At 40.4% G+C, this 23,963-nt stretch overlaps 1 protein-coding gene across 6 annotated transcripts in view; it reads right to left on the reverse strand.

Annotated features, from left to right (window-relative positions):
* Positions 1 to 1,347: 1,347 nt before the first annotated feature.
* The window catches only part of rcl1 (RNA terminal phosphate cyclase-like 1), a 65,645-nt gene continuing 43,029 nt past the window's right edge, over positions 1,348 to 23,963 (reverse strand). For all 6 annotated transcript variants that reach the window (XM_048527254.2, XM_048527253.2, XM_048527252.2 and 3 more), the window contains 5 exons: positions 20,547 to 20,671; positions 16,949 to 17,074; positions 15,599 to 15,755; positions 11,308 to 11,411; positions 1,348 to 4,869 (listed from right to left, as the gene is read on the reverse strand). In XM_048527254.2, coding sequence (XP_048383211.1) covers positions 4,722 to 4,869; positions 11,308 to 11,411; positions 15,599 to 15,755; positions 16,949 to 17,074; positions 20,547 to 20,671 — 660 coding nt within the window. In that variant the 3' untranslated portion in view covers positions 1,348 to 4,721. The remainder of the gene's footprint in view (positions 4,870 to 11,307; positions 11,412 to 15,598; positions 15,756 to 16,948; positions 17,075 to 20,546; positions 20,672 to 23,963) is intronic.

Here is a 23,963-nt window from a genome sequence, read left to right on the forward strand (position 1 = left end):
AAACTGATTTTGAATTTAAATCTCAATTCAAGCTAAGATTGAATTATGAAATTTAATTCAATTTGATTGGATAAACAAACCAATTTAAACTGACATCAAAATAATTTGGGGAATATAAATTAATATTAATGAATGAATATTCTCACTGAAGCATTAAGATTATAGTTAAGCACAAATTGAGGATGACAGTTTGAACTAAAACATTACAAAAGGAATGTGAAGTTTACATAGAATGGCAACTAGTGGATATTCAGGAAAAGAGACTAGATCACTGATTTATTTAATCCAAATATTTCATTCATCAGAAATGGTAAGACCTGAATACACATTTCAGAAGCTAGAAAATAACCTGAATTTAAAAAGTGCTAGTGATTCGTAGCTAATAGGACATGTTGCAATATTGTAATAGAGAAAATGTGGCAGCTAATTTGCACACGAGGGACTCACAAATAACCGATAATAGATGGGAGTGCTAGGAGCTCCTAAGAATGAATTCCGGCTGGGACAACTTGAAGAATTCTGGGTTCAGATTGAAGGGTCACTGGTCTGGAAACATTAACTAATTCATGCCCCACAGATGCTGCCAAACTTGTTGAGGTTCTTCAGCAATTTCTGTTTTTACATTTCATACAGATAGTATTAACAGTTACAACCTCTTATCTGTAACACCTCACATCAAACAATGTGGCTCATCCCCAGTACTTATTAGCTTCGGTGGCATTAGTCTCAAGAATGGAATTTGAAATCATGCCCTTTGGACGTAAAATGGGAAGCAACCAATGAGTCAAAGAAGCACTTTAACCTTAAGTGGAAACATATTTGAAATATTCAACATAATCAATGTTTTCAATTGAAACATAGGAAGAAGACTTGGCCATTCATGCTGTCGAGCCTGTTGCATCACTTAATCTAATCATTCAAACGGGGGGAGAAAAATCTTACTATAGGAAAAGTGCATGACGAACTGAACATAAAGTTTAGAAGTGAACAACACAATTACACAGTTTTATATCTTAAGCATCATCACTGTTAGAACTATAATTTGAGAATTTCCTGTTGACTAGAATTCAAATGTGCATTATAACAAAAGGGAATATTTAGGAAAAGAAAAAATTGGAAATCCAACTGCGTGTAATAGGATTTTGGAAAGTCTACACTTGGAGCACTTTCTGGCCTCATGAGATCAATTCTGAAGTGAAGGTTATCCTATGAGAAACTGAGATGGCCATACATTCTATAATTTAGAAGAATAAGCGTGATCTTGCCAAAAATAATATAACTTTGTAGTTTCAGTAAAAAGCTTTGTGTAGGTAAGGATCCACACCATTCATTAACTGAAGTTGGGGATTTTATTAACATATTGCAGGCATTTTTATTGTAAGAAGACACTAACATTGGACAGTATAAATGCAACAATACATACTGAAAAGAATGAATGAAGTATTACAATTTAACTTCTGTATTACTAAAAAAGGTATACAAGTGATAAACCATTAGAACATGGTCAATCAATTTCTGAAGGGTCTTGACCTGAAACGTCGGCTTTCCTGCTCCTCTGATGCTGCTTGGCCAGCTGTGTTTATCCAACTCTACACCCTGTTATCTCAAAAACTCTGAAGTTTCCAATCCCAATAAGTTTGACCTTATGTTGAATTATCTTCAACATAATTGCAAGTTCCATTTTTAAGAATTATCAAGTCGTGCATAAGCAATATATAACTTGAAATTCACGTAGCATCCTTCTGTTTAGACCTTATATTGAATACTGTGTTCTATCCTGGACACTGCATCTCAGTGAGGATATAATGGTCTTGGAAAGCGTTCAAAAGATCCACCAGAATGATTCCAAAATTTTTATGAAGATAGGTTGAATAGATTTGTATTTAAGTATAGCAATTTAAAACGAAATCTAATTGAAGCATTTAAATTAAAGGATTTAAAAGGTCAAAAGGAGGAAATTATTTCCCCTTATAGGAGGGTCACAAAAAAGGCATAATTTTCAACTAGAATTGGACCATTCAGAAGTGATGCCAGTTAACACATTTTTCACAATAACGTATATATGCAACACCGAAAAAATCTGTATAAATTAGATCAGTTGAAACAGGTAAGATGTTTGTTAGGCAAAGATATTAAGGCATGCAGACATAAGGAGAGTAAATTAAGGTCAGCTGTGATTTAATTGAACTGCAAAACATGTTTGAAGGATTGACTGGCTGATTCCTGTTCTTATCCATTTCCACAGAATGTTGCAGAGGGTTTTACAGGAATCTCTGAACTGAAGTTATTTTTCCAGCACCTGGAAATAGAACAGCAAATTTGCAGGCAACAAGTTACTCCCCAAAACAGCAACCAAAGAATGACCACAATTTTAGTTGGCAGACAGATATGCGCCAAAGGAAATTCCTTGTTCTTATTCCAGACTGCTGTGGCATCTTTTAATTGTAACTGAGGTTTGAATAAGTGCAGGCTGAGGTGGAAGACAGAAGACAATGAAGTAGATAGTCTTAGTTTAACATCTTATCTGAAAGACAGCATCTCCAACAGTGCAGCACTCAATCAACACAGTACCAAAGCGCCAGTCTAAATTGTGTACTCAAGTCTCTGGAATGGGGCTCGAAATCAAGTCTTTTGAGTCTGAAGCGACAGTGCTCACGCTCAACCAAAGCTACAATGATCAGCTGTTTAAAATTGCAGGTTTGCATAACCAAAGTGCAGTGAAATTGGAATTTCCCCACTGTGAACTCCTATTTGCTAGGAAGGGACAGAAGCAGGTGAACCAGTAAATCAATCACCTAATGAATGGGTGCTGGGTGGCACAGGACAGCGGAATGCCCATTTTCTCTTTTGGCCAAAGACTGTTGTAGAACTGTGGAGGAACAATTTCTTTAAGAATTAGCAGTTCAATTCTTTGCAGTATTTGAGGACTGGCAAATCTATGGTTTAAAAAAATTGTTTATCTCAAGCCTAGTGTAGAGTACAAGGGATATGATAAATGTTCAAAATTACTATATGCTAGATTTTACATTAAGATGAAATTGATACATTTCAGTCAGAAATTAGAATCTCCAATCTAAATGAAGGAAATCATGAAGCTATGAGGGCCAGACTGACTGTGGTAGATAGAGAAACTACACAAATATATGGCAACAGGCAGGTGATGGCCGATTAATTAATAACACATACCTTTCGAAAATATATTTTCGAAAGGCACAAGAACACAGCAATGAAAATACCCTAACCATGGCCAACAAAAGAAATTAAGGTTTGTTTTGGAAAAAGCCTACACAATTGTCAAAAATTGCTAAGTTTCAGGATTGCGAGGACTTCAGAATTCCAAAAGGACAGCCAAGAAAAAGATCAAGAAAGGGCAAACAAAATTTCAGAAAACTAGAGAAAGCAGTATAAATGGTCTGTAAATTGCGAACTGGGAAAGACTAGCCATAACAAGTGCAGGCAAGGTCAGAAGTTATAAAAAGGAACAATGAAATGGGAGAGAAATTAAACAAACACTATATACCTCCCAGAGATAACGGAGAATGTAGTAATGTGTAAATAAGAAACTGCAAGATTTTAATTAAAAATAACATAATACTAGAGGTATTAATAGGACCTAAAGTACGTACATTTCCTGAATCTGAATCTACAACCTATTGGTGAAAAAGTAGCTATGGAGATAGTAGAAAATTCAATACATTCTGGATTGATCCCTTTAGATTGGATATTCAACAGTGGAGGGAGAGGGAAAACAGGGAACTACATTCCTTTAGTCTAATGTTAGTCGAAAGGAAAATGCAAGAATCTATAATAAGGATGTAAAAACAAAATACTTAGAAAATAGGAGGAGGATTGAATACAGTAAACACTAATTGATGAAAGGGAAAGCACACTTGACACACTTGTTGGGAGTTTTCAGTAATTAACGAAAGGGGGGGGGGAAATCTAGTGGGTGCAGTAGATTTGGATTTTCAAAACGCTTATAAGAAGGTTCTAAACAAGATTAGGGACAAAATTAGATCCCACAGGACTGGGAGGAATGTACTGGTATAGATTGAGAACTGGTCAGACAGGAAAAATGTGTAGGAATAAATGGGTCTTTTTGAGGTCGCCTGTAGTACTGCAAGAATCAGTGCTTGGGCCCCAGCTACTTACAATGCATATCCATGATTCGGATATCAGGATTAAATACTGTCACCTTAAACAATATTTGATGTCTTTGCATCTCTAAATGGAGTCTCTATTTTAAGAGGTCTTGTGGCTTTATGCCAGTTTTCCAATCTCTGAGCCAGGAGACCAGGATTCAATCCCCACCAGCTCCAGAGATGAGTAACAGCATGTCTGAATGGGTCAAAATGAAAATATAAATATAAATAACAAAGCCAACATAAGCACTGCACCAAGAACAGATATTCCAAATGGTCATTCCTTGACAGTCAGTGTAGCATTAAGCGACAATAAGATTTTAGCTGAGTAAACAGAAGCCTTCAAACAACTTTTAAGAGAAAACAGAAGCTGATCTCTCAGAAGAAGCCAATCAACTTGTGTTGACCTCTCAAGTTTTTAGTATAAGCCAAATGGCAAAATAATGCGAGTTACAGATTAATAACACTGTGTCCTTGTGAAACATCAGTTTTCGTGCACAAAATTCCAAAGATAGAAATGATTGACGGTTTAAATAGACAATGAATCATGCCAAACATTAAGATGCAATAGTAGTCTTCCTACGTGACAGTTTTACTGATGTTAGAAAAGCCAACACCAATACACGTCATTAATACTTTATCTCCACCTTTCCGTTCTTCCATGGGCTGGGCTTCAATTTTGAAGATTATTTGGAAGTAGCTTTTCAGATGCCGCAGAAACTCAATCCTATAAAAAATAAAAATGGTACACATTTTCAGGGCTAAGTATCATTTCACTATTCCACTCAAAATACTTACTGCCTAATTTCAGCTATCAGAAAAAACATTTCTTATTTTACAGAAATGCAAGTCACAACATTAATATCTGTGCACCAAATAAAGCAAATCTACAATATTCAGTGTTAAGTAAAATCCCCCTAAACTTTCAACTTCTCATTACTTTTCAGAAATGAACTCTACAGAAATTATTAATTTTGCTTGTGAAAAGTTGTGTTCATTCAATTTGATAGTAGTAGTTACCAAAGGTATAATTGATACATTTTACAGCAATTAGCTGTACTCAACTCACAGAACAAAACCAAACGCATCTGAGTTATCTGTGGTCTGGAAAATTTGCAAAATCGGAGGACGACTTGTGATCGTCACTAACAAAGAAATGATGTTCCAAAAGCAGCAACACAATAATAGCTAGGCAGAAACACACTACTGTAAAACAAAAATAATGATGTTGTAGGTGGAAACAGATTTCATCTGTTCATATTGATGGCTCTGAAATGATAACCAAATCATCTACGCAAGAACAAAGGAAAGTTTGCTGCAAAATTGAAATGACCTGCAAATAATAAAATACCCATCAGCATCCAAAGTAAAAGACAGAAATCAGACAAACCTCTTAGTACCATTAGGAAAACAGGAGGGAAACAAATCTACAGGCAGTAATATTGTAAAAGGTGCTAAAATAAACTGGTGTCTCCAAACTTGATCTTTTGTATTGGTTTCAAACTGAGATTGTGAAATAAAGAAATGTTTGAGGAAAGTTAGTTACATACATTATTTGGGCAAAACAATTTGCAATATTGTAACCACTCTGTCCCCGAGCCCCCTTTAAAAAAAAATTACTGAACTATCCCTTACTGCAGGAACTCAGCTAGGGACTCACCGCTTGCTATGATTTACAAGATGCTTTTAAGAGGTTCCCAGAAAAAGCAAGCCACACAAAGCACCATAGACTATAAGCATCAATGGCTGGATCAGGAAGAATGCTACCATCAGGTGACTGTCCCAGGAACAGCAACTATCAAAATTTCATTATTCAGTTTAGAGTCCATCAAATCTTCCTCGTCCTGAGCTACCAAGCCATGGACAATTTCCTTCAGTGGGAGACCAAAATCGACTCAAAGGAACAAGTGAAGCAAACTTTTTTCTGATGAAGGGTCTTGGCCCGAAACGTCAGCTTTTGCGCTCCTAAGATGCTGCTTGGCCTGCTGTGTTCATCCAGCTTCAAGTTTTGTTATCTCTGTCATACTTGTTCATCCATTTACACTTGCTTAAAATGTATACCTCGACTGCAAAATTCCTGCATCAGAATTTACAGCCATGAAGTGATGAAATTCTCATACATAACTAATTAATCTGAAAACACAAGAGGAACAATAGCCTAAAATCCCATAGCCTTTTTGAATCAATATTAAATGCAATGTGATACTTGGTGCAGCTGCATAGACATGGAACATATGAGAAAAAGGAAGCATTTGATCGTCTGAGGAACTATGAACTTTACAAAAGACATTGATAGAATCGAAGAGTCACATCATGCAGCGCTGCATCAGAGTTGGGGTGAGACAACAGAAAAATGGTTCCAATAAAAGTTTCAAGGAGCTAATACAGAATTGGACCTCAAACTCTATTCTACAGACACGCACTATTGAAATTGCAACAGTGTGTTTAGACAGTTGAGACATTAGAGTCACCCAAATACACTAATATGTCATACTGTTGTGCACAGTGTGTAGAGGCTCATTTCCAGGACAAAGAACTGGAATAGTGGAGAGATTTCCCTTTTGCCTTAAGATGCAATTTGTCTTCAAATTGATGGGTGGGATAACACAGGCCAGTTATTTGAATTTGAAGCCAATCCATGTTTACCCATCACTAACATAAAACACAGGAGAAACTCAGCCACAAGGCACGTCATTTTGCATATGTATCCTCACGTGGGGGCTAATTCGTCTTCTCAGTAACTCCAAGGCAGTTTTATTTTACCAGAGACTTCCCCTTTATGAAGAAATAAATTCTGTTTTTTATGATAGAATAGAAATGATGCGGAAGGGAATTTTCTAAGACACATCTAGCTCAAAACTTCACAAATTCACAGAACGGCCATTCAGCATAAGCGACAAATTTCAAAAATCAAACAAAATATTTTATATCATAACTATTTTCTGCACTAAAGAGTTGTGCTATTGGGGCTCTGTGAACTTTAATTGAAAGTAGGAAAAAAAAAGTCAAGAACCCCTGCATTACAAAATGCTTAGCTTTCTGATCCAAAAGTAAGTTACCAAAAAATGGTTACCACCTCCAAAATGCCAAATAGGATACAGAACACAAGTGATTAAAGAAGAGGTTTTTAAAAATGCTTAAAACGCTCTAAAAGCATAAATAAATAGCTTTTGAAACTTTTGATAATTATAGAATTTAAATTATCTTTTATTATTTATCGAAAGATATATCATGCACCTTTATTGTTCCCATTTAGGGTTACTTCGATGTTGAAGTACTCCTTACCTAAATGCTAAACCAATATTTATACACAATGATAGAATTCATGCTCCTTGTCAATGATTAACCCTGAGGTACAAAATGGGTTTCCATACAATACACTGTTGCTTTTATTTAATTTAGAAATATTCTGGAATTAAGCCAGTTCATTTTGTGCTGTGATGCCACATTATAAAAAACTGACGTAAGATCAAACCCCAAACAAAAAATCAAACAGAATCGTACTAGGGTAAGGGGAATTACAATACTCCAGCATAACAGGGAGCCATTCAGTCCATTACATTCGTCCTGAATCTTTGGAAGAGCTGTCCAATTTGTTACTGTGGCCTTACTCTTTCCAGAGTTCTGTAAAATTACTGACTCTTTGAATATTTACTTTTTTTTTTAGAAAGTTGACAGTCGGCTGCCAACACCTATGTGTGCAGTGTAGACTAGATCACGTATTTGCTGCAAAAATAAAATCATCTTATCTATCCCTTTTCTTTTATCATGTCATAAATACCAGGGACGACTTTATTTGACACGGTGTTTACTGGGTTCATGACACTATTTTTGCAGTGAATTTTGTAACTTAATGCGTTTGCCATTATTTCTGCACCTCTAACACATGTGCAAAGCAACTTTTTAATGACGGAAAAAAGTCGCATTTTTGAAAAGATAATCCATTCTGTCCACCATGATTAAAACACTGTTATAATGGTGTATTTCATTGCTAAAAGATAACCAAAGTCTTCACAGGTCAAATTTTTCTTCACTTTTAAAGTGCACCAATATTGCAATGTAAGAAACCCAGCAGCCAATTTGAGCTCAGCAAAGTCTCTCAAACATTAAAATTAGAGGGGGTAAATTTAAAACTGAAATGAGACGACATTTCTTCAGCCAGAGAGTGGTGGGCTTGTGGAATTCATTGCCACGGAGTGCAGTGAAGGCCAGGATGTTGGATGCCTTCAAGGCAGAGATTGGCAAATTCTTGATCTCACAAGGAATCAAGGGCTACGGGGAGAGTGCAGGGAAGTGGAGTTGAAATGCCCATCAGCCATGATTTAAATGGCAGAGTGGAGTTGATGGGCCGAATGGCCTTACCTCCACTCCTATGTCTTATGGTCTATGGTCTATACAGCAGAGTGGTAATGACCAGCTGATCAGTTTTACTGATGTTGGTTGAGGGAGTAGTATTGACAAAAACAATAACTTCCCTGATCTTCAAAACAGTTACATGAATAGCACCTCTGATAACCTGCAGACCCTAAGTGACACACTGAAGTTATCAGAGATAATGGGAGCTGCAGATGCTGGAGAATCCAAGATAACGAAGTGTGAAGGTGGATGAACACAGCAGGCCAAGCAGCATCTCAGGAGCACAAAAGCTGACGTTTCGGGCCGAGAGCCTTCAGAGAGGGGGATGGGGAGAGGGTTCTGAAATAAATAGGGAGAGAGGGGAGGCGGTCCCGCAGGCCCGACCAGTCCCCCTCCACCAACACCCTCATCCACCTAGCTGAACTCGTCCTCACCCTCGACAACATCTCTTTCGATTCCTCCCACTTCCTACAGACAAAGGGGGAGGCCATGGGCGCCTCATGGGCCCAAGCTATGCCTGCCTCTTTGTACATTATGTGGAACAGTCCCTCTTCCGCACCTACACGGGCCCCAAACCCCACCTCTTCCTCCGTTACATTGATGATTGTATCGGCGCCACCTCTTGCTTCCAAGAGGAGCTCGAACAGTTCATCCATTTCGCCAACACCTTCCACCCCAACCTCAAGTTCACCTGGGCCATCTCCAACACATCCCTCACCTTCCTGGGCGCCTCTGTCTCCATCTCAGGCAACCAGCTAGAAACCGATGTCCATTTCAAGCCCACCGACTCCCACAGCTACCTAGAATAACCTCCTCCCACCCACTCCCCTGCAAAAATTCCATCCCCTATTCCCAATTCCTTCGCCTCTGCCCCATCTGCCCCCAAGATGAGGAATTCCACTCCCACTCATCCCAGATGTCCTCGTTCTTCAAGGAGCGCAACTCCCCTACCTCCCGCAGTGGTTGAGAATGCCCCATGACCGTGTCTCCCGCATTTCCCGCAACACATCCCTCACAATAACCGCCCTAAGAGAATCCCCCTCGTCCTCACATACCACCCCACCAACCTCCGGATACAACGCATCATCTTCCGACACTTCCGCCAAGTACAATCCGACCCCACCACCAAAGACGTTTTTCCATCCCCACCCTTGTCTGCCTTCCGGAGAGACCACTCTCTCCGTGACTCCCTTGTCTGCTCCACACTCCCCTCCAACCCCACCACACCCAGCACCTTCCCCTGCAACCGCAGGAAGTGCTACACTCGCCCCCACACCTCCTCCCTCGCCCCCATCCCAGGCCCCAAGATGACTTTCCATATTAAGCAGATGTTTACCTGCACATCTGCCAATGTAGTATACTGTATCCACTGTACCCGGTGTGGCTTTCTCTACATTGGGGAAACCAAACGGAGGCTTGGGGACCACTTTGCAGAACACCTATGCTCAATTCGCAATAAACAACTGCACCTCCCAGTCCCGAACCATTTTAACTCCCCCTCCCATTTTTAGACCACATGTCCATCATGGGCCTCCTGCAGTGCCACAATGATGCCACCCGAAGGCTGCAGGAACAGCAACTCATATTCCGCTTGGGAACCCTGCAGCCCAATGGTATCAATGTGGACTTCACAGGGTTCAAAATCTTCCCCTCCCCCACTGCAGCCCAAAACCAGCCCAGCTCATTCCCACCTCCCTAACATGTTCTTCCTCTCACCTATCCCCTCCTCCTACCTCATGCCACACTTCCATTTACGACCTACTAACCTCATCCCACCCTCTTGACCTGTCCACCCTCCCTGGACTGACCTATCCCCTCCCCACCTATACTCTCCTCTCCATCTATCTTCTCCTCTATCCACCTTCGGTCCACCTCCCCCTCTCTCCCTATTTATTCCAGAACCCTCTCCACATCCCCCTTTCTGATGAAGGGTCTAGGCCTGAAACGTCAGCTTTTGTGCTCCTGAGATGCTGCTGGGCCTGCTGTGTTCATCCAGCTTCACACTTTGTTACACTGAAGTTATCAGTCTGGATTACACATTCGAATCTCTAAAATGTAACTTGACACAGTGAATTAATTCAGAGTTAAGAGTGCTATCATGCAAGACCGATACTTTAATAGCTTGGAGTTATATGGCAGGATTGCTATTACTGCGCAATATGCAAAGCACTACTGCTAGAAAGAAAGAGAGGAGACTGAATGTTTGAGGGGAACAGGGATGAACAGAGAAGGTAAACAAAAGTGAATCAAAAGTAAGAAAGCTAATTAATTAGTTGGGAAAGGCAAAAAAAATAATAAAACAAAAGACAAGATAGTCAGAAATCAAAGCAAGTACATTCCCACATTGGACACTAACATCAATTAGCACAATTTTAACCTGCAACAGGGATGGCAATCAACCTGACTCATTTCCCTCTGACTTTCACTCAACTTAACTCATGCCCAGTTTTTTTTTGGGGGGGCGCAGAGAGATGGTACTGCTTCCTAAACAGTAAATCAATATCTGGCCAAACTTCACAAAGAAGCAAGAGATGATGAAAACTTCAAGTTCAACAGTCTTGTGATGGCACTGCCACTCTTCAGTTATCACAGTACTGTACCTCTTGAAGAAACAGCACCGGTACCGTGATAACTGAAAAAGGACAGTTCAAATTTCCTGACCTTCAGATTTCCAGCTGTGACAACATTTTAAAAACTGAATGAGGCATTTAAAATCAAAATTTCAGTGATAATGTAAAAAACAGAAATCTGGTCTTTTTGCAAGAATTCACTTGCACACCATGCGTATACATTGGAGACTTTCGCTTACGTGTACGGGGACAGTGAACCAATCTGAATTTTTGAAACATCCTGCTGTCCGAGGGCCATGCACAATAAAGCCAAGCTCTGGTTTATAGAATCTACACAGCCACCCTGTAAAAGCAAAATCAGATACCAAGTTACAAATGTTACAGAGATAGTAGGAACTGCTGATGCTGCAGAATCTGAGATAAAATTGTGTGAAGCTAGCTGTACACAGCAGGCCACGCAGCATCAGAGGAGCAGGAAAGCTGAGGTCTCGGGTCAAGACCCTTCTTCTGAAATTTCTGAAGAAAGATCTTGACCCGAAACATCAGCTTTCCTGCTCCTCGGATGCTGCGTGGCCTGCTGTGTACATCTAGCTTCACACCGTTTTTCACAAAGTTACAAATGTCAAACTATTTTTCAGGCAGAAAATCAGAACCAAACCATCAAAAAGCATTAGACTCTCATCTCCAGAGAGTGTACGTCATGTTAGAAATAAAGGCTACTAGGGCGCCGACAAGAATAGTTTTCCCTCCTGGTTCTATACAGTTCAGTGGGTGATGGGACAAAACCCAGTGCTGTACTAAGGGAGTGCTGCACAGCCAGAGATAATGTATTTTTCATTAAGATGTGAAATTGAGGTCTTCACAGTTGAAATAAAGAGTTAACAGGGACTACTCAAAGAAGAATGAGGGACATGCGCTCATTCTGATATACTACCTAATATCTGTCCCTCAATTAGCTTACTAAATGGAATAATTCTAGCATGGCACCCAGATTGAGGTTAAATTCTTTTAAAGGCTTTAGAGGATCACTGTCAGTATCACTAAACTGCTGTCACTTGCAAGATTTTGCAGTTGTGACTTCAACACACTCCTCTCCAATTGTATACTGAAGTGCTTCTAAGCTTATTAGTTACCAAATAATGCAATATTATATGCAAATATTTGAAAATAGTTACAAACTAAATGCATATATCTCCACTATTCTCAAGAAAAAGTATGACCTAACATTTCAAACTACACAGACTCAGCATTATTTTACAACAGAAATCTGGAATAGAAGCTGGTCAAATATTATACTAGGAGAATCAGCAGAACTGGAGCAGGCAGTGCAGAAATGAGAGCTGAGGGGAACAATGGCTGGCATTAACACTGACCAATGTAAAGTATCACATATTGGAAGGTAAGATAGCTAAAACACAAACTCCATGTTTAGTTTTGAAGCATTTGAAAGCATTACAATACTTTAAGCATGCAGTAGGAATGTCTGAAAAGCACCTCAAATGGTCAAAAAACTTCAAAGCAACTCAGGTGTAACTTAATCAAATCCAAGTTTTCCAGTCATTTAAATAAATGAGACTCCCAAAAAACACAAAAAATGTCATTTGATCCTGCCTTCAGCAACCAATCTAGTTAAGGCCAAACATATCATTTTATACAGATTAGAAATTCCCAATTCTGTAGATGTGGCCGCAGGAATTGAAATTGATATAAACAGCTTATAAAGGCTTGCATCAACAATTATCTACCTGTGTACCCAGTTTCTTAATTTTCCTTTGAATCTAATTAGGAGGGAATCATTCTTTAGGTATAGCAACGTGTAAAAGTCACAAGATAAAAATGGCAAATGTGCAGTTAGCGGGAGTAGTAAAGTGGCTTTGTTACTGGACTAGTGATCCAGAGGCCTGGGCTGTTAAATGTGAGTTCAAACTCCATGATGTAAATTGCATAATTTGAATTCTGTTTAAAAGTGAAGCTAGAGAAGCAGATGAGGTGAAGGCCTCATGACAGACAATCTGCATTACGTGGCGAAGGCGGCAGTCAGCAACCGCTTGGGAACAAACGACAAAATGATCCAGAGACAGGCAGAGACACAGCTAGATTTATTCAAGTTGACTGAAATAGGTTCTTACTGTACCACAGAGAAAGGAGCTAGCTGTTTGGTGAATCTCTGGAAAGTAGTCAAACTCTCTTCTATTTATAAGTGCTAAGATAGAAATCGATGGTAAAATAAACAAATTACATTAAAAGCTACAGAAACAATTGAATAAGTGAACAAGCAAGGCACTTGGTGTTCTAGGAGGCATTTCAAAGGTGTTACATTGGAGGTCATTGTGGAAAATAAACACTCAGGACATGGAGATAAAATATTAGCATGGATAAAAGATTGGCTGGCAGAACACCATGTATGCACAAATCAATCTTTGCCCAATTCCTAGAACGTGGCAAGTGCAGTCCTTCAGGGTTTTGTGATGGGGAACCCTATCTATCTTTGCTCTTGTTCTAATACAAGGATAGGAGGTCCAGTTGTCCTTCCTTTCCAACCACCAATAGCCACATTCTAAGGACCATCTTCCACCAATTTCTCCACCTCCAGCAAGACAATACCATTAAACACATCCTCCCCTCCACAGTAGAGATGGTGCAACACTTTCCCTTTTACATTCTCCCTCTTCACTGTTCAAGGTCACAAACACATCTTCCAGGTAAAGCAGCAGTTTACTAGCACTTCTTTCAACCCAGTCTGTTGTATTTGTCGCTCACTATGCAATCCCCTTTACTCTAGTGAGACCAAACACACGTGGGTGACCCCCTTGTGGAACACCTCCACTTTGTCCTTGAGAGAGACCAGGACCTTCCAGCTGCTTACCATTTCAACAAATGTTCTGTCCCATGCTGACATGTCCATCCCATGCCTGCTGCAGCGTTAGAGCAATATTCAACAAGCTGGGGGAGCAGCATTTCATTTTCCACTCAGGGATTTTACAGCCTTCAGGACTCAACATTGACTTCAATAATCCTTAGCAGTGCAAACCAATTTTCTTCTTTTCACAACTATCATTTACAGCTGTTTTATATTCCAATTGTTGTTTTACCACTATTAGTATTCTCTTTGTCTTTTCTCTGGGCACTCACACCATCTGCTCCACTCACTCCTTCTCCCCCTTTGGCAACAGCACAAAGATCATCATTTTCCAGCCCTCTTTGGTTTCAAAGAAGTGTCTTTGGATTCAAAGTATTAACTGTTTCTATCTCCACAGATGCTGCCAGGCCTGCCGAGTTCCTCCAGCACTTTTTGTTTTTATTTCAGACTTCGACATACGCAGTATTGGATGTTGTTGTTAGGCATGGAAATCAAGAGTTATCATGAGGAGACGGAAAAGTGTATTTCAAAACAAAATATATTAGCCATGATCTTATTGAATGATGGAGCAGCCTTAAAGAGCCAAATGGTTTACTTCTGCTCTTATTTCATATTTTCTTAAGCTATTGAGTTTCCTTCACACGATATCTAAGGATGAGCAGTAAGTGGCAATCCTGATAGGAATGGTTGTGTCAAGCTGAAATGGAAAATTAAAGCACACAAAAGTTTTTACATTAAAGCAAACAAAATTCAGCAATTTAAGCCAACAAATATAAACTTATATAAACTTAAATATTAAGCTTCAACCAGAGAGTAATGTACTCTTTCTAAATGCAATTTTATTTGCAGAAGAACTGAAATGTATTTGATCGGAAAGCAAGGGAATTTGTGGCCTTTTGGAAAGTACTACTTTCTTCATAAATTAAATACTTGAAACAGGCCTGTTGAATATATGGTTTTACAAGCTGTTTGGGATTGTCTCTAATTCAAAATATGAAGAAGGAACTAAGAAGATCATGTCATGTTTGAGTTCTCCACAAGAAGCCTGGATGGATTCATTGTCATGGGGACAGGGGAATTCGGTTTAAAACTTCACACAGCAAGATGCTAAAGCTTCATACCCGAAAACAGTCATGTGGATTATGGGCAAACTGTCAGTGGGTCTTACTTCAAGTAGTTAGTTTCAGAATTTTCTGAAATCTAACCAAGTACCTTTCAACAGTCACATGGTGTCAGGCATTGGAAAAACTGGGACACGTCAATCCACTGGAAGCTGTGAGTGATTGTGAATAGATTGCCACAAAGACTGCGATCCTGTGGACACTATGCTTTAATGGATACTTAAGCTGTGGGGGATTTTTAGCAGCGCTAAAGATTTTTGAACAGTAGATTACAGAAACTTCTTTTCGTAGTTTATAAATATTTATTCACTATTAGACGATGTTGTGCCAATTTTGCCTTCAATTTGTTTGTCACGTAACTTAAAATCTTATGTAAGCCAGTAACCGGGAATTCAGGTATTTTTGAAGTATCCGTCTCTACAAGGACTGTAAAAACCCACAGTTTTCTGCCTCTAACCCCTCCCATCCCAACAACTACTCCACTCCCTGTTACAACAGTTCCAAATTTCCTATTGTTAAAGATCACAAAATAGTTTAGCAGATACTCACTCTGTAGACTTCTTCTAAAAGAAGCTTTGCACAGTTCTTGCCAAGGTCTTCTGGTAGGACTGGTGACCCTTGACCTTGAGGGTTTGAAACAAGTTCAGCACTGAGAAAGGTTCCATTTATTGTTTCTGCCACTAAAGAGAGACCAAATCCTGGCGACCTAAAACAAACGCAGTTGTTTAAAAAACTCTCAGAGTCAGAGATGATAATCTCACTCCTGCACTTCCCAAATAGTTAAAATGTTTATTACTGGTTGGACAAAACAATTTGTAGCAGTATGTAGGACAAAGTAGCGACACAATAATGGACTGATTCTACTTTCAGTTGCTTGAAATTTCTGGGTTCCCCCTCCCCCCAACTAAATCTCAACATTACCCCACATACCAAACAACATATGCATCTCTTTAGCAACAATGCAGAACAATAATACTGGAAGTTGATAAGAGATTTCCTTTCCCAGTTTCAGAATGAATCCCAACATAAGCATCTCAGTTATACTCCTTTACATACAGAATCAACACCAGGCAAGTTGGTTGAAGGTTTTTTTTATTCCCTGCTAAGTGTCATCATTAAATGCAGAGACGACAGCCTGACATTTCAGGAGTACATTTCCAAAGACTGAGAAATGAGAACAAGGGCACAGATTAAGATGATGCACAAATGAAGCAAGTGTGATGTAAGAAAAATCTTTTTCACACAGCTAGTGGCTAAGGGACTTGTTAGCTCAGTCGGCTGGATGGCTGGTTTACATTTCAAGTAGAGCCAATAACAAGGGTTCAATTCCTGTACTGATTGGAGTTACCATGACGGTCTCACCTTGTCAACCTCTCATTTTGCGTGAAGCATGGTGGTAAAACACCACCTCTCCGATGCCAGCAGCACAATGGTCCTTTGGAACCGAAGTGACTTCACTTTACCTAGTTTGGGTATGGAATGCACTGCTTGTAAATGTGGTACAGGCAGGTTTAAAAAAAATACTCAAGAGGGCATTGATTGATTATTTGGGTAGAATGATGTGCAAGAGGAGAAGATGATTAGTCATAGATAATAGAACCATGAAGGGATGATGGCCTCCTTCAGCACTGTAACAATAACAACAATTATACTGAAAAGCTGGCAACCCACTGTATTAAATTTCAAATGCCAGGCTGCAACCTGAAAAAGCATTGTGCAAAATAAAACATGCACGTGGACAATAGTTTACTTAAAGTTTCAACTGCAATCCTGGTGAAGGTTCATCGGTGCATTTCAGCTTGCTTTCTACCATACATATTTCAAGCTAGATTCTTGAAACATTGATCTCTCTCTAACATTAAAAAAGAATGGATCTTGAGTTGCCCAAGTCAGACTCACTTTCCTGAATAGGCTCCTTTCATGTGATCGGTGTAGATATAGATATCTGGTAGGAACTTGTTCAAAATGCTTCTGGCTGAATCAACAATCCTGTTGGCTATCTGTGGAGACACCCTGACAGAGTATCTGCAGTTTTCAGTGAAGGAAAGTCACACAGCCACAAATACATAAACAGGAAACAGCAACTCATTGGTTTTAAACAAAGTTTTCATTCATTTTGCTTTCGTTGAAGTTTGTTGTGCAAAATAAATGTTTCCATTGTAATGAAGAGTTCTATTACAGTGTAACTAAGCAAAATCGTGTAGCTATATTGCGCAGTACTTGATTTATTCATGGTATTTCCTCCTCCTTTGTCCTTTCTGCTTGCACAACCATAACTCACCCCCAATAACACAGTTGTAAAATGCAGTACCATAAGATTTTCAGAAAATTTAACCCAACTCTAGTAATACATAACCTTAGGCTTCTTTACTTACCTGGGATTACACAGCTCTGCATTTCTAATCTTAATGGGGCTTCTGAATAGAAACTGGAAAGGAGGTGAAAAACACTTACGACATTTTAATTTCTACCAGTATTTGGCAGTGACTCCAATTTAACTGTAAGCAGAGGATGCCACAAATTTTATATAGCAGACCACAGAGAAAAAAGAGAGAATTACTTGGAACAAATTACTTGAGCATCTGCCATTCAGTACTCAATAGGAGTCAACTTTTGTTCAATGACATATCTCGTTTCTAAAGTCACAGTTTGTAGATTTGAACATACAGTCTAGACTGTTACTCAACAGCAGTGCAGTACAATGCCATTAAATGCGCTGAAGGAGCTGTTGACTTTTAGATCATGTATTAAACCAAAGTCCTAACAATGCTTTCAGACGGCCAGTAGCAAAGGTCGCCGCAGCATCCGGCCAATATGAATAACTTTAAATTACTTTTTAGCCATACTAGTTATTTGGTTATTTATTATACATCATAGAGCAAGCTCCTATAAACAGCAAGAATCATTGAGGTCTAACACACAGAAAAAGGTCCTTCAATCCATTGAGCCTGCGCCAAACACAAACATTTAACTATTATATTCCCAATTTCCAGCACTTGGCCCATAGCCACATCATTGCAAGTGCACATCTAAATGCTTCTTTAACATTATAAAGCATTTCTGCCTCTACCAGCCTTATTGAGTTTCAGATTCCCACTTCGCTCGGGGTGAGAAAATCTTTGTTCAACCCCTGTAAACCTCATGCCCCTTATTTTAAATCTGCATCACCTGGTCATTGATTCTCTTCACCAAGAGGAAAAGTTCCGACTTGTCTACCCTATCTCTATGCCCCTCATATCTCAATCATGTTATACATCTCAACCACAGGCTATCATATCTTCATAACTCTTCATAACTAAAAGCCTCTAGCCCAGGCAATACCCTTGTCAATCTCTGCACTGTCTCCATTGCAATCACATCCGTCCTATAATGTGGATTGTACTACTGCACACAATACTCTAACTACAGCCTAACCAACATTTCTCACAGTTAGCATCAACTTCCCTACTTTTAAAATCAATGTTTTGGCTAATAAAGAGAAATATCTCACATGTTTTCTTAACAACCTAAAGTATCAGGACAGGTAGATAAAGGGACCAGTGAACATGCATACTCTGATTCACAGTGCTTCCCAGGGTCCTATCATTCATGTACTCCTTTGCCTGGTTTGTCCTGCCCAAGTGCATCTCTTCATACTTCGCCAGATTGAATTCCATCTGCCACTGATCAATTCATCCGTACCTTCCTGTAACCTATGGTCATCCTCCTCACCATTTACCACCCCACCAATTTTTGTATCATCCACTAACTTGATCAACCTTCCCACATTCAAGTCTAAGTCACAAACAGCAGTCTATAAACTACACTCATTAGTTGTGAACAGCTTTAGGGAGTTTGGAAAGGCACTGATCTTAAGACTAGTGAATAACTTTGAGAGATAGTAGGAACTGCAGATGCTGGAGACTCTGAGATAACAAGGTGTAGAGCTGGATGAACACAGCTGGCCAAGCAGCATCAGAGGAGCAAGAAGGCTGATGTTTCGGGCCTAAACCCTTCTTCATTTTCTGAAGAAAGATCTAGGCCTGAAACGTCAGCCTTCCTGCTCCTCTGATGCTGCTTGGCCTGCTGTGTTCATCCAGCTCTACAACTTGTTATCTCTGTATAACTTTAAGTTTGAATTATATTTTGTATGCTGTGTTATTAGTGGAAGACATGGTCAGTCACCTTTACAATTTTATTAAGGAGCTTGGGGATCTGGTTTTGGCAAGTCTGGGAGTTAGTTTATCGCCATACATTTTAATGGGGTTTTACACGCTTGCCTTGACAGTCAAGGAGGTTCAACAGTTCAGTCCAGTCCATTAAAAACTGTAGAGGAAAACCAACTCTATTGTCTTGTGATAGGGGGCCAGTGACACCGAAAACAGACCAATGCAGAAAGTCAAGACAACATGTGGGTGTGGCAGAATGGAGGCTGGGCAGCTGACTTCAAGGAACTCATTAAGGTTTTCCCTGAAGTTTGCAGTTTGTTTTCAGGTGTCTCAGGGAGTCATACCAGATGAAGGGAATAAACATCTGGGAAGAACAGAAACTTTAACAAATGCAAGTTAGTTGCAGCTTCCCCAGCTGGAGTCTGAGCATATGGTCTCCGTGGAGAGATCATGGTGACTCTTCACTGAGGTTATAGGGTTAATGTGACTCAATCTTTTTTATGACTGTAATGAAAACTTCCAAATCTTTCTTTTTGAGAAGTGTACTGTAGTCTAGTCTTCTTGTCGTTTAATAAGGTTTTTCATTTTTGTATTAGAAGTACACTGGTAGCCTCTTGTAAGCACGCTCAATATTTGACCTGTACAGCTTAAAAAGTTTGGACCTAACCAGGTAGGCTCTGGAATCTGACTTCTCCAGTATTAATACCAGCTAGGATCAAAACAAAAAAAGTTAAGTTCTTTATCTCTTCTTACAATCCAGAATAGTTGCTCTACTCGTCCAAATGTCAAGTACACTTGTACATTAAATTGCCATAATTCATATGGTTTAAAACAACTTCATGCATCCTGAATGACACACTCAAGTAAAGATACAAACATCTGAATTTGTAAGCTACTCAGTCCCTCAGGCTGGTCTGTCAGAAATGAGGTCACGGCTGATCTGATTATTCCACATTCCTGGCATCTCCAATAGCCATTCACCCTTTGCATACCAGAAATCTATTACCCTTGCCTTAAAATTTAGGCTCTCCTTCATTTGCCCTTTGAGGAAGAATTCCAAAAACCCACTGTGGTTTCGCTTCCTCTGCCAGTTCTGTGCTATGAAAGAACTGTAAGGCAGAAGTGCGCTTTCACATGTGAGGGAGCCCTGGGCAGAATCTCCTCTCAGAAATCTCCTCCTTTCATTTTAAAAAAAAGGACAAGTGGCAATCTACACGAGATTGGAGACTCCAGCCCCACATATTTCTAAAATGCATAATTGCCAGACAGCAAAACAAAAACCAAAGTTTTAAGAAACAGTATAAACGGCATATACAGAACTAGACAGCATACAGATTGGAGAAGGATACGCTATACCTCTGATCCGCTTAATTTTGCCAGGGTCAGTTAACTGGATAGGCTTTAAAAACCTCCGCACTGGGCACGAGAACATAACCTCACCGCCTCCTCCAGGAGCCATGCCTCTCCGGACTACCTTTCAAAACAACCACAAAATGTGCATTCAATCACAAATAACCATAGCAACACTGTGTTTATGCAGCCGATTTTCCACGATCTGGGTCTCTTGACAAATTAGGTAAGACTGTTGTCATGTTCAAAGGAGACAAAGATTTAATTTGCAGTTAATTAACTATCTGTACATATGTAATCATATAACCTATTTTGGAAGTGGAGAGAAGTAGTTTAGAAACACTCCACTGACTTAGGGCCACTTCTACCTTAAAAGGATTATCTTGGAATGTAAACAGAAAAGTTATAACAAGTATAATCTTTACTTACAAGTCACTCAACAGGTCTTCATGCAAACATGCATTGTACCTTCCTTAAAATAACTTTTGTCAACTAATTTTTAATGCAATCATGTGTTCTTAGATTTTTCAATCAAAGATAATGCATCAAGTATCATCCAATAGTATATCTTAATTTTTGCATTTAAGAATACCACTGGATTTATTCAGCTTTAAATATTACAGCTACTCATATCAATAAAGATTTCTGGCTGCAATGCAATATCAAAACATAATTCACTGTTCTCAGAAAAACAGCATGACACTGATTCATCAAAGTGTAAAATAATGACTAGAACAGACCATCCACAGTGAAATATTCGGCTTTTTAAAGACTGGCCAGATAGTTTTGCGTCTGCATTCAAAGTGTTGAAAAATTGTTAGCTGTTATGTGTACTAACCTTTCTAAGACAATCCACCATCAGGGATAATGGGAACTGCAGATGCTGGAGAATCTGAGATAACAAAGTGTAGGGCTGGACGAACAGAGCAGGCCAAGCAGCATCTTCGGAGCACAAAAGCTGACATTTTGGGCCTAGACTCTTCATCTGAAAAGGGGGATGGGGAGAGGATTCTGAAATAAATAGGGAGAGAGGGGGAGGCGGACCGAAGATGGATAGAGGAGAAGATAGGTGGAGAGGAGAGTATTGGGGGGGGGGAAGGATAAGACAGTCTGGGGAGGACGGACAGGTCAAGGAGGTGAGATGAGATTATTAGGTAGGAAATGGAGGCGTGGCTTGAGGTGGGAGGAGGGGATAGGTGAGAGGAAGAACAGGTTAGGCAGGCAGGGATGAGCTGGGCTGGTTTTGGGATGCAGTGGGGAGAGGGGAGATTTTGAAGCTGGTAAAATCCACATTGATACCATTGGGCTGCAGGGTTCCCAGGCGGAATATGAGTTGCTGTTCCTGCAACCTACGGGTGGCATCATTATGGCACTGCAGGAGGCTCAGTATGGACATGTCGTCTAAGGAAAGGGAGGGGGAGTTGAAATGGTTCGCGACTGCGAGGTGCAGTTGTTTATTGCGAACCAAGCGTAGGTGTTCTGCAAAACGGTCCCCAAGCCTCCGCTTGGTTTCCCCAATGGAGATGAAGCCACACCGTGTATTAGGGATGCCGTTTACCACATTGGCGGATGTGCAGGTGAACATCTGCTTGATGTGGAAAGTCATCTTGGGGCCTGGGATGGGGGGTGAGGGAGATGACGTGGGGGCAGATGTAACACTTCCTGCAGTTGCAGGGGAAAGTACTGTGGTGGGGTTGGAGGGGAGTGTGGAGCGGACGAGAGAGTCGCGGAGGGAGTGGTCCCTTCGGAAGGCAGACAAGGGTGGGGTCGGATTGTAGATGGCGGAAGTGTCAGAGGATGATGCGTTGTATCCGGGGGTTGGTGGGGTATGTGAAGACTAGGGGGATTCCAAACCTGTTCTTCCTCTCACCTATCCCCTCCTCCCACCTCAAGCCACACCTCCATTTCCTACCTACTAACCTCATCCCGCCTCCTTGACCTGTCCGTCCTCCCTCGACTGACCTATCCCCTCCCTACCTCGCGTCCCCCCCCCCCCCCCCCCCCCCACCCCTCTCCACCACCCATCTTCGGTCTGCCTCCCCCTCTCTCCGTATTTATTTCAGAATCCTCTCCCCATCCCCCTTTTCTGATGGAGGGTCTACGCCAGAAACATCAGCATTTGTGCTCCCTAGATGCTGCTTGGCCTGCTGTGTTCAGCCAGCTCCACACTGTTATCTTGAATCCACCATCAGGCCCTTGTGATCTGGGTGCTATTTGAACAGAGAAGACCAAATGTCTTTTGAAAATCAGGTGCAAGTTTTAACACATGGGCACAAAGGGAGAAGCAGCTGGCATTGCTATGTGAGGACACTCATTATCATGCATACCAAAAGCATGCACTGCTAAAGTGTTGCAGAACAAAAGTACATCTGCTGGGTTAGTAACAAAATGGAGTGGTGATGATAATGGAAGCCCTGCGCAAACAATCCAAGTTCTTGCTACTGGAAGTCTATTCAAATATGCTTAGAACAATGAGCAAAGGGGGCTTTATTTAAAAGGTTACTGGAAGATTAACCCAGCAGGACAGTGAGCAGATTGCTTTTAAATACAGTCATGGTATATGAGTGTCACTAGCTAGGCCAGCATTCATTGCCCATCCCTAATTACCCAGAGGGCAGTTAAGTGTCGACCACATTGCTATGGGTCTGGAGTCACATGTAGGACAGAAATAAGGATGGCAGATTGCCTTCCCTAAAAAGACATTAGTGGGCCAACGGTTTTATGGTCATTAGACACTTACTTCCAGATTATTACTGAATTGAAATTCCACCATTTGCCATGGCAGGATTTGAAGCCAGGTCCCCAGACTATTACCTGGTTCTCTGGATTAATAGTCCAACCAGAACACCTAGGTATTTATTTGTACAGACTCTTCAACAGTACCCGCTCCCTTGACACTGACCCTTGGACAGTGTGGCACTCCTTCAGCACTGACGCTTGGACAGCTGCCCACTCCCAGTGCTACCTTTATCTGGGACATAAATGGAAGACCAACTATTTGCTAATGTATATGGCCATATTGTGTCTGGCCAGTACAAAATGTTCAGTTTTACTGCGGTTTTCTTTGTTTGTACTTCAGCGTTTTAGTTACTTACATTTAGCTAATGCTGATGTCAGTTTATTTACACTGTTACAGCCTTAAAATTTTACATCTTGTCACTCAATTCTTTTGCATCAAACACTGGGAAATTTTCTTTCATTTTAAAATTTTTCATTTCTACAGGAATCTTAATAAAGCAAGAGCTTGCATCAGACATGAAACAGACAGGTGGACAGTTAAGTTTGATTAGATTCCCTACAGTGTGGAAACAGGCCCTTCGGCCCAACAAGTCCACACTGCCCCTTGGAGCATCCCACCCAGGCCCATCCCGTACAACCCACACACCCCTGAACAGTACAGACAATTTAGCATGGCC

This window comes from Stegostoma tigrinum, chromosome 3 (genome assembly GCF_030684315.1).
Source record: "Stegostoma tigrinum isolate sSteTig4 chromosome 3, sSteTig4.hap1, whole genome shotgun sequence".
NCBI classification, from domain to species: Eukaryota; Metazoa; Chordata; class Chondrichthyes; order Orectolobiformes; family Stegostomatidae; genus Stegostoma; species Stegostoma tigrinum.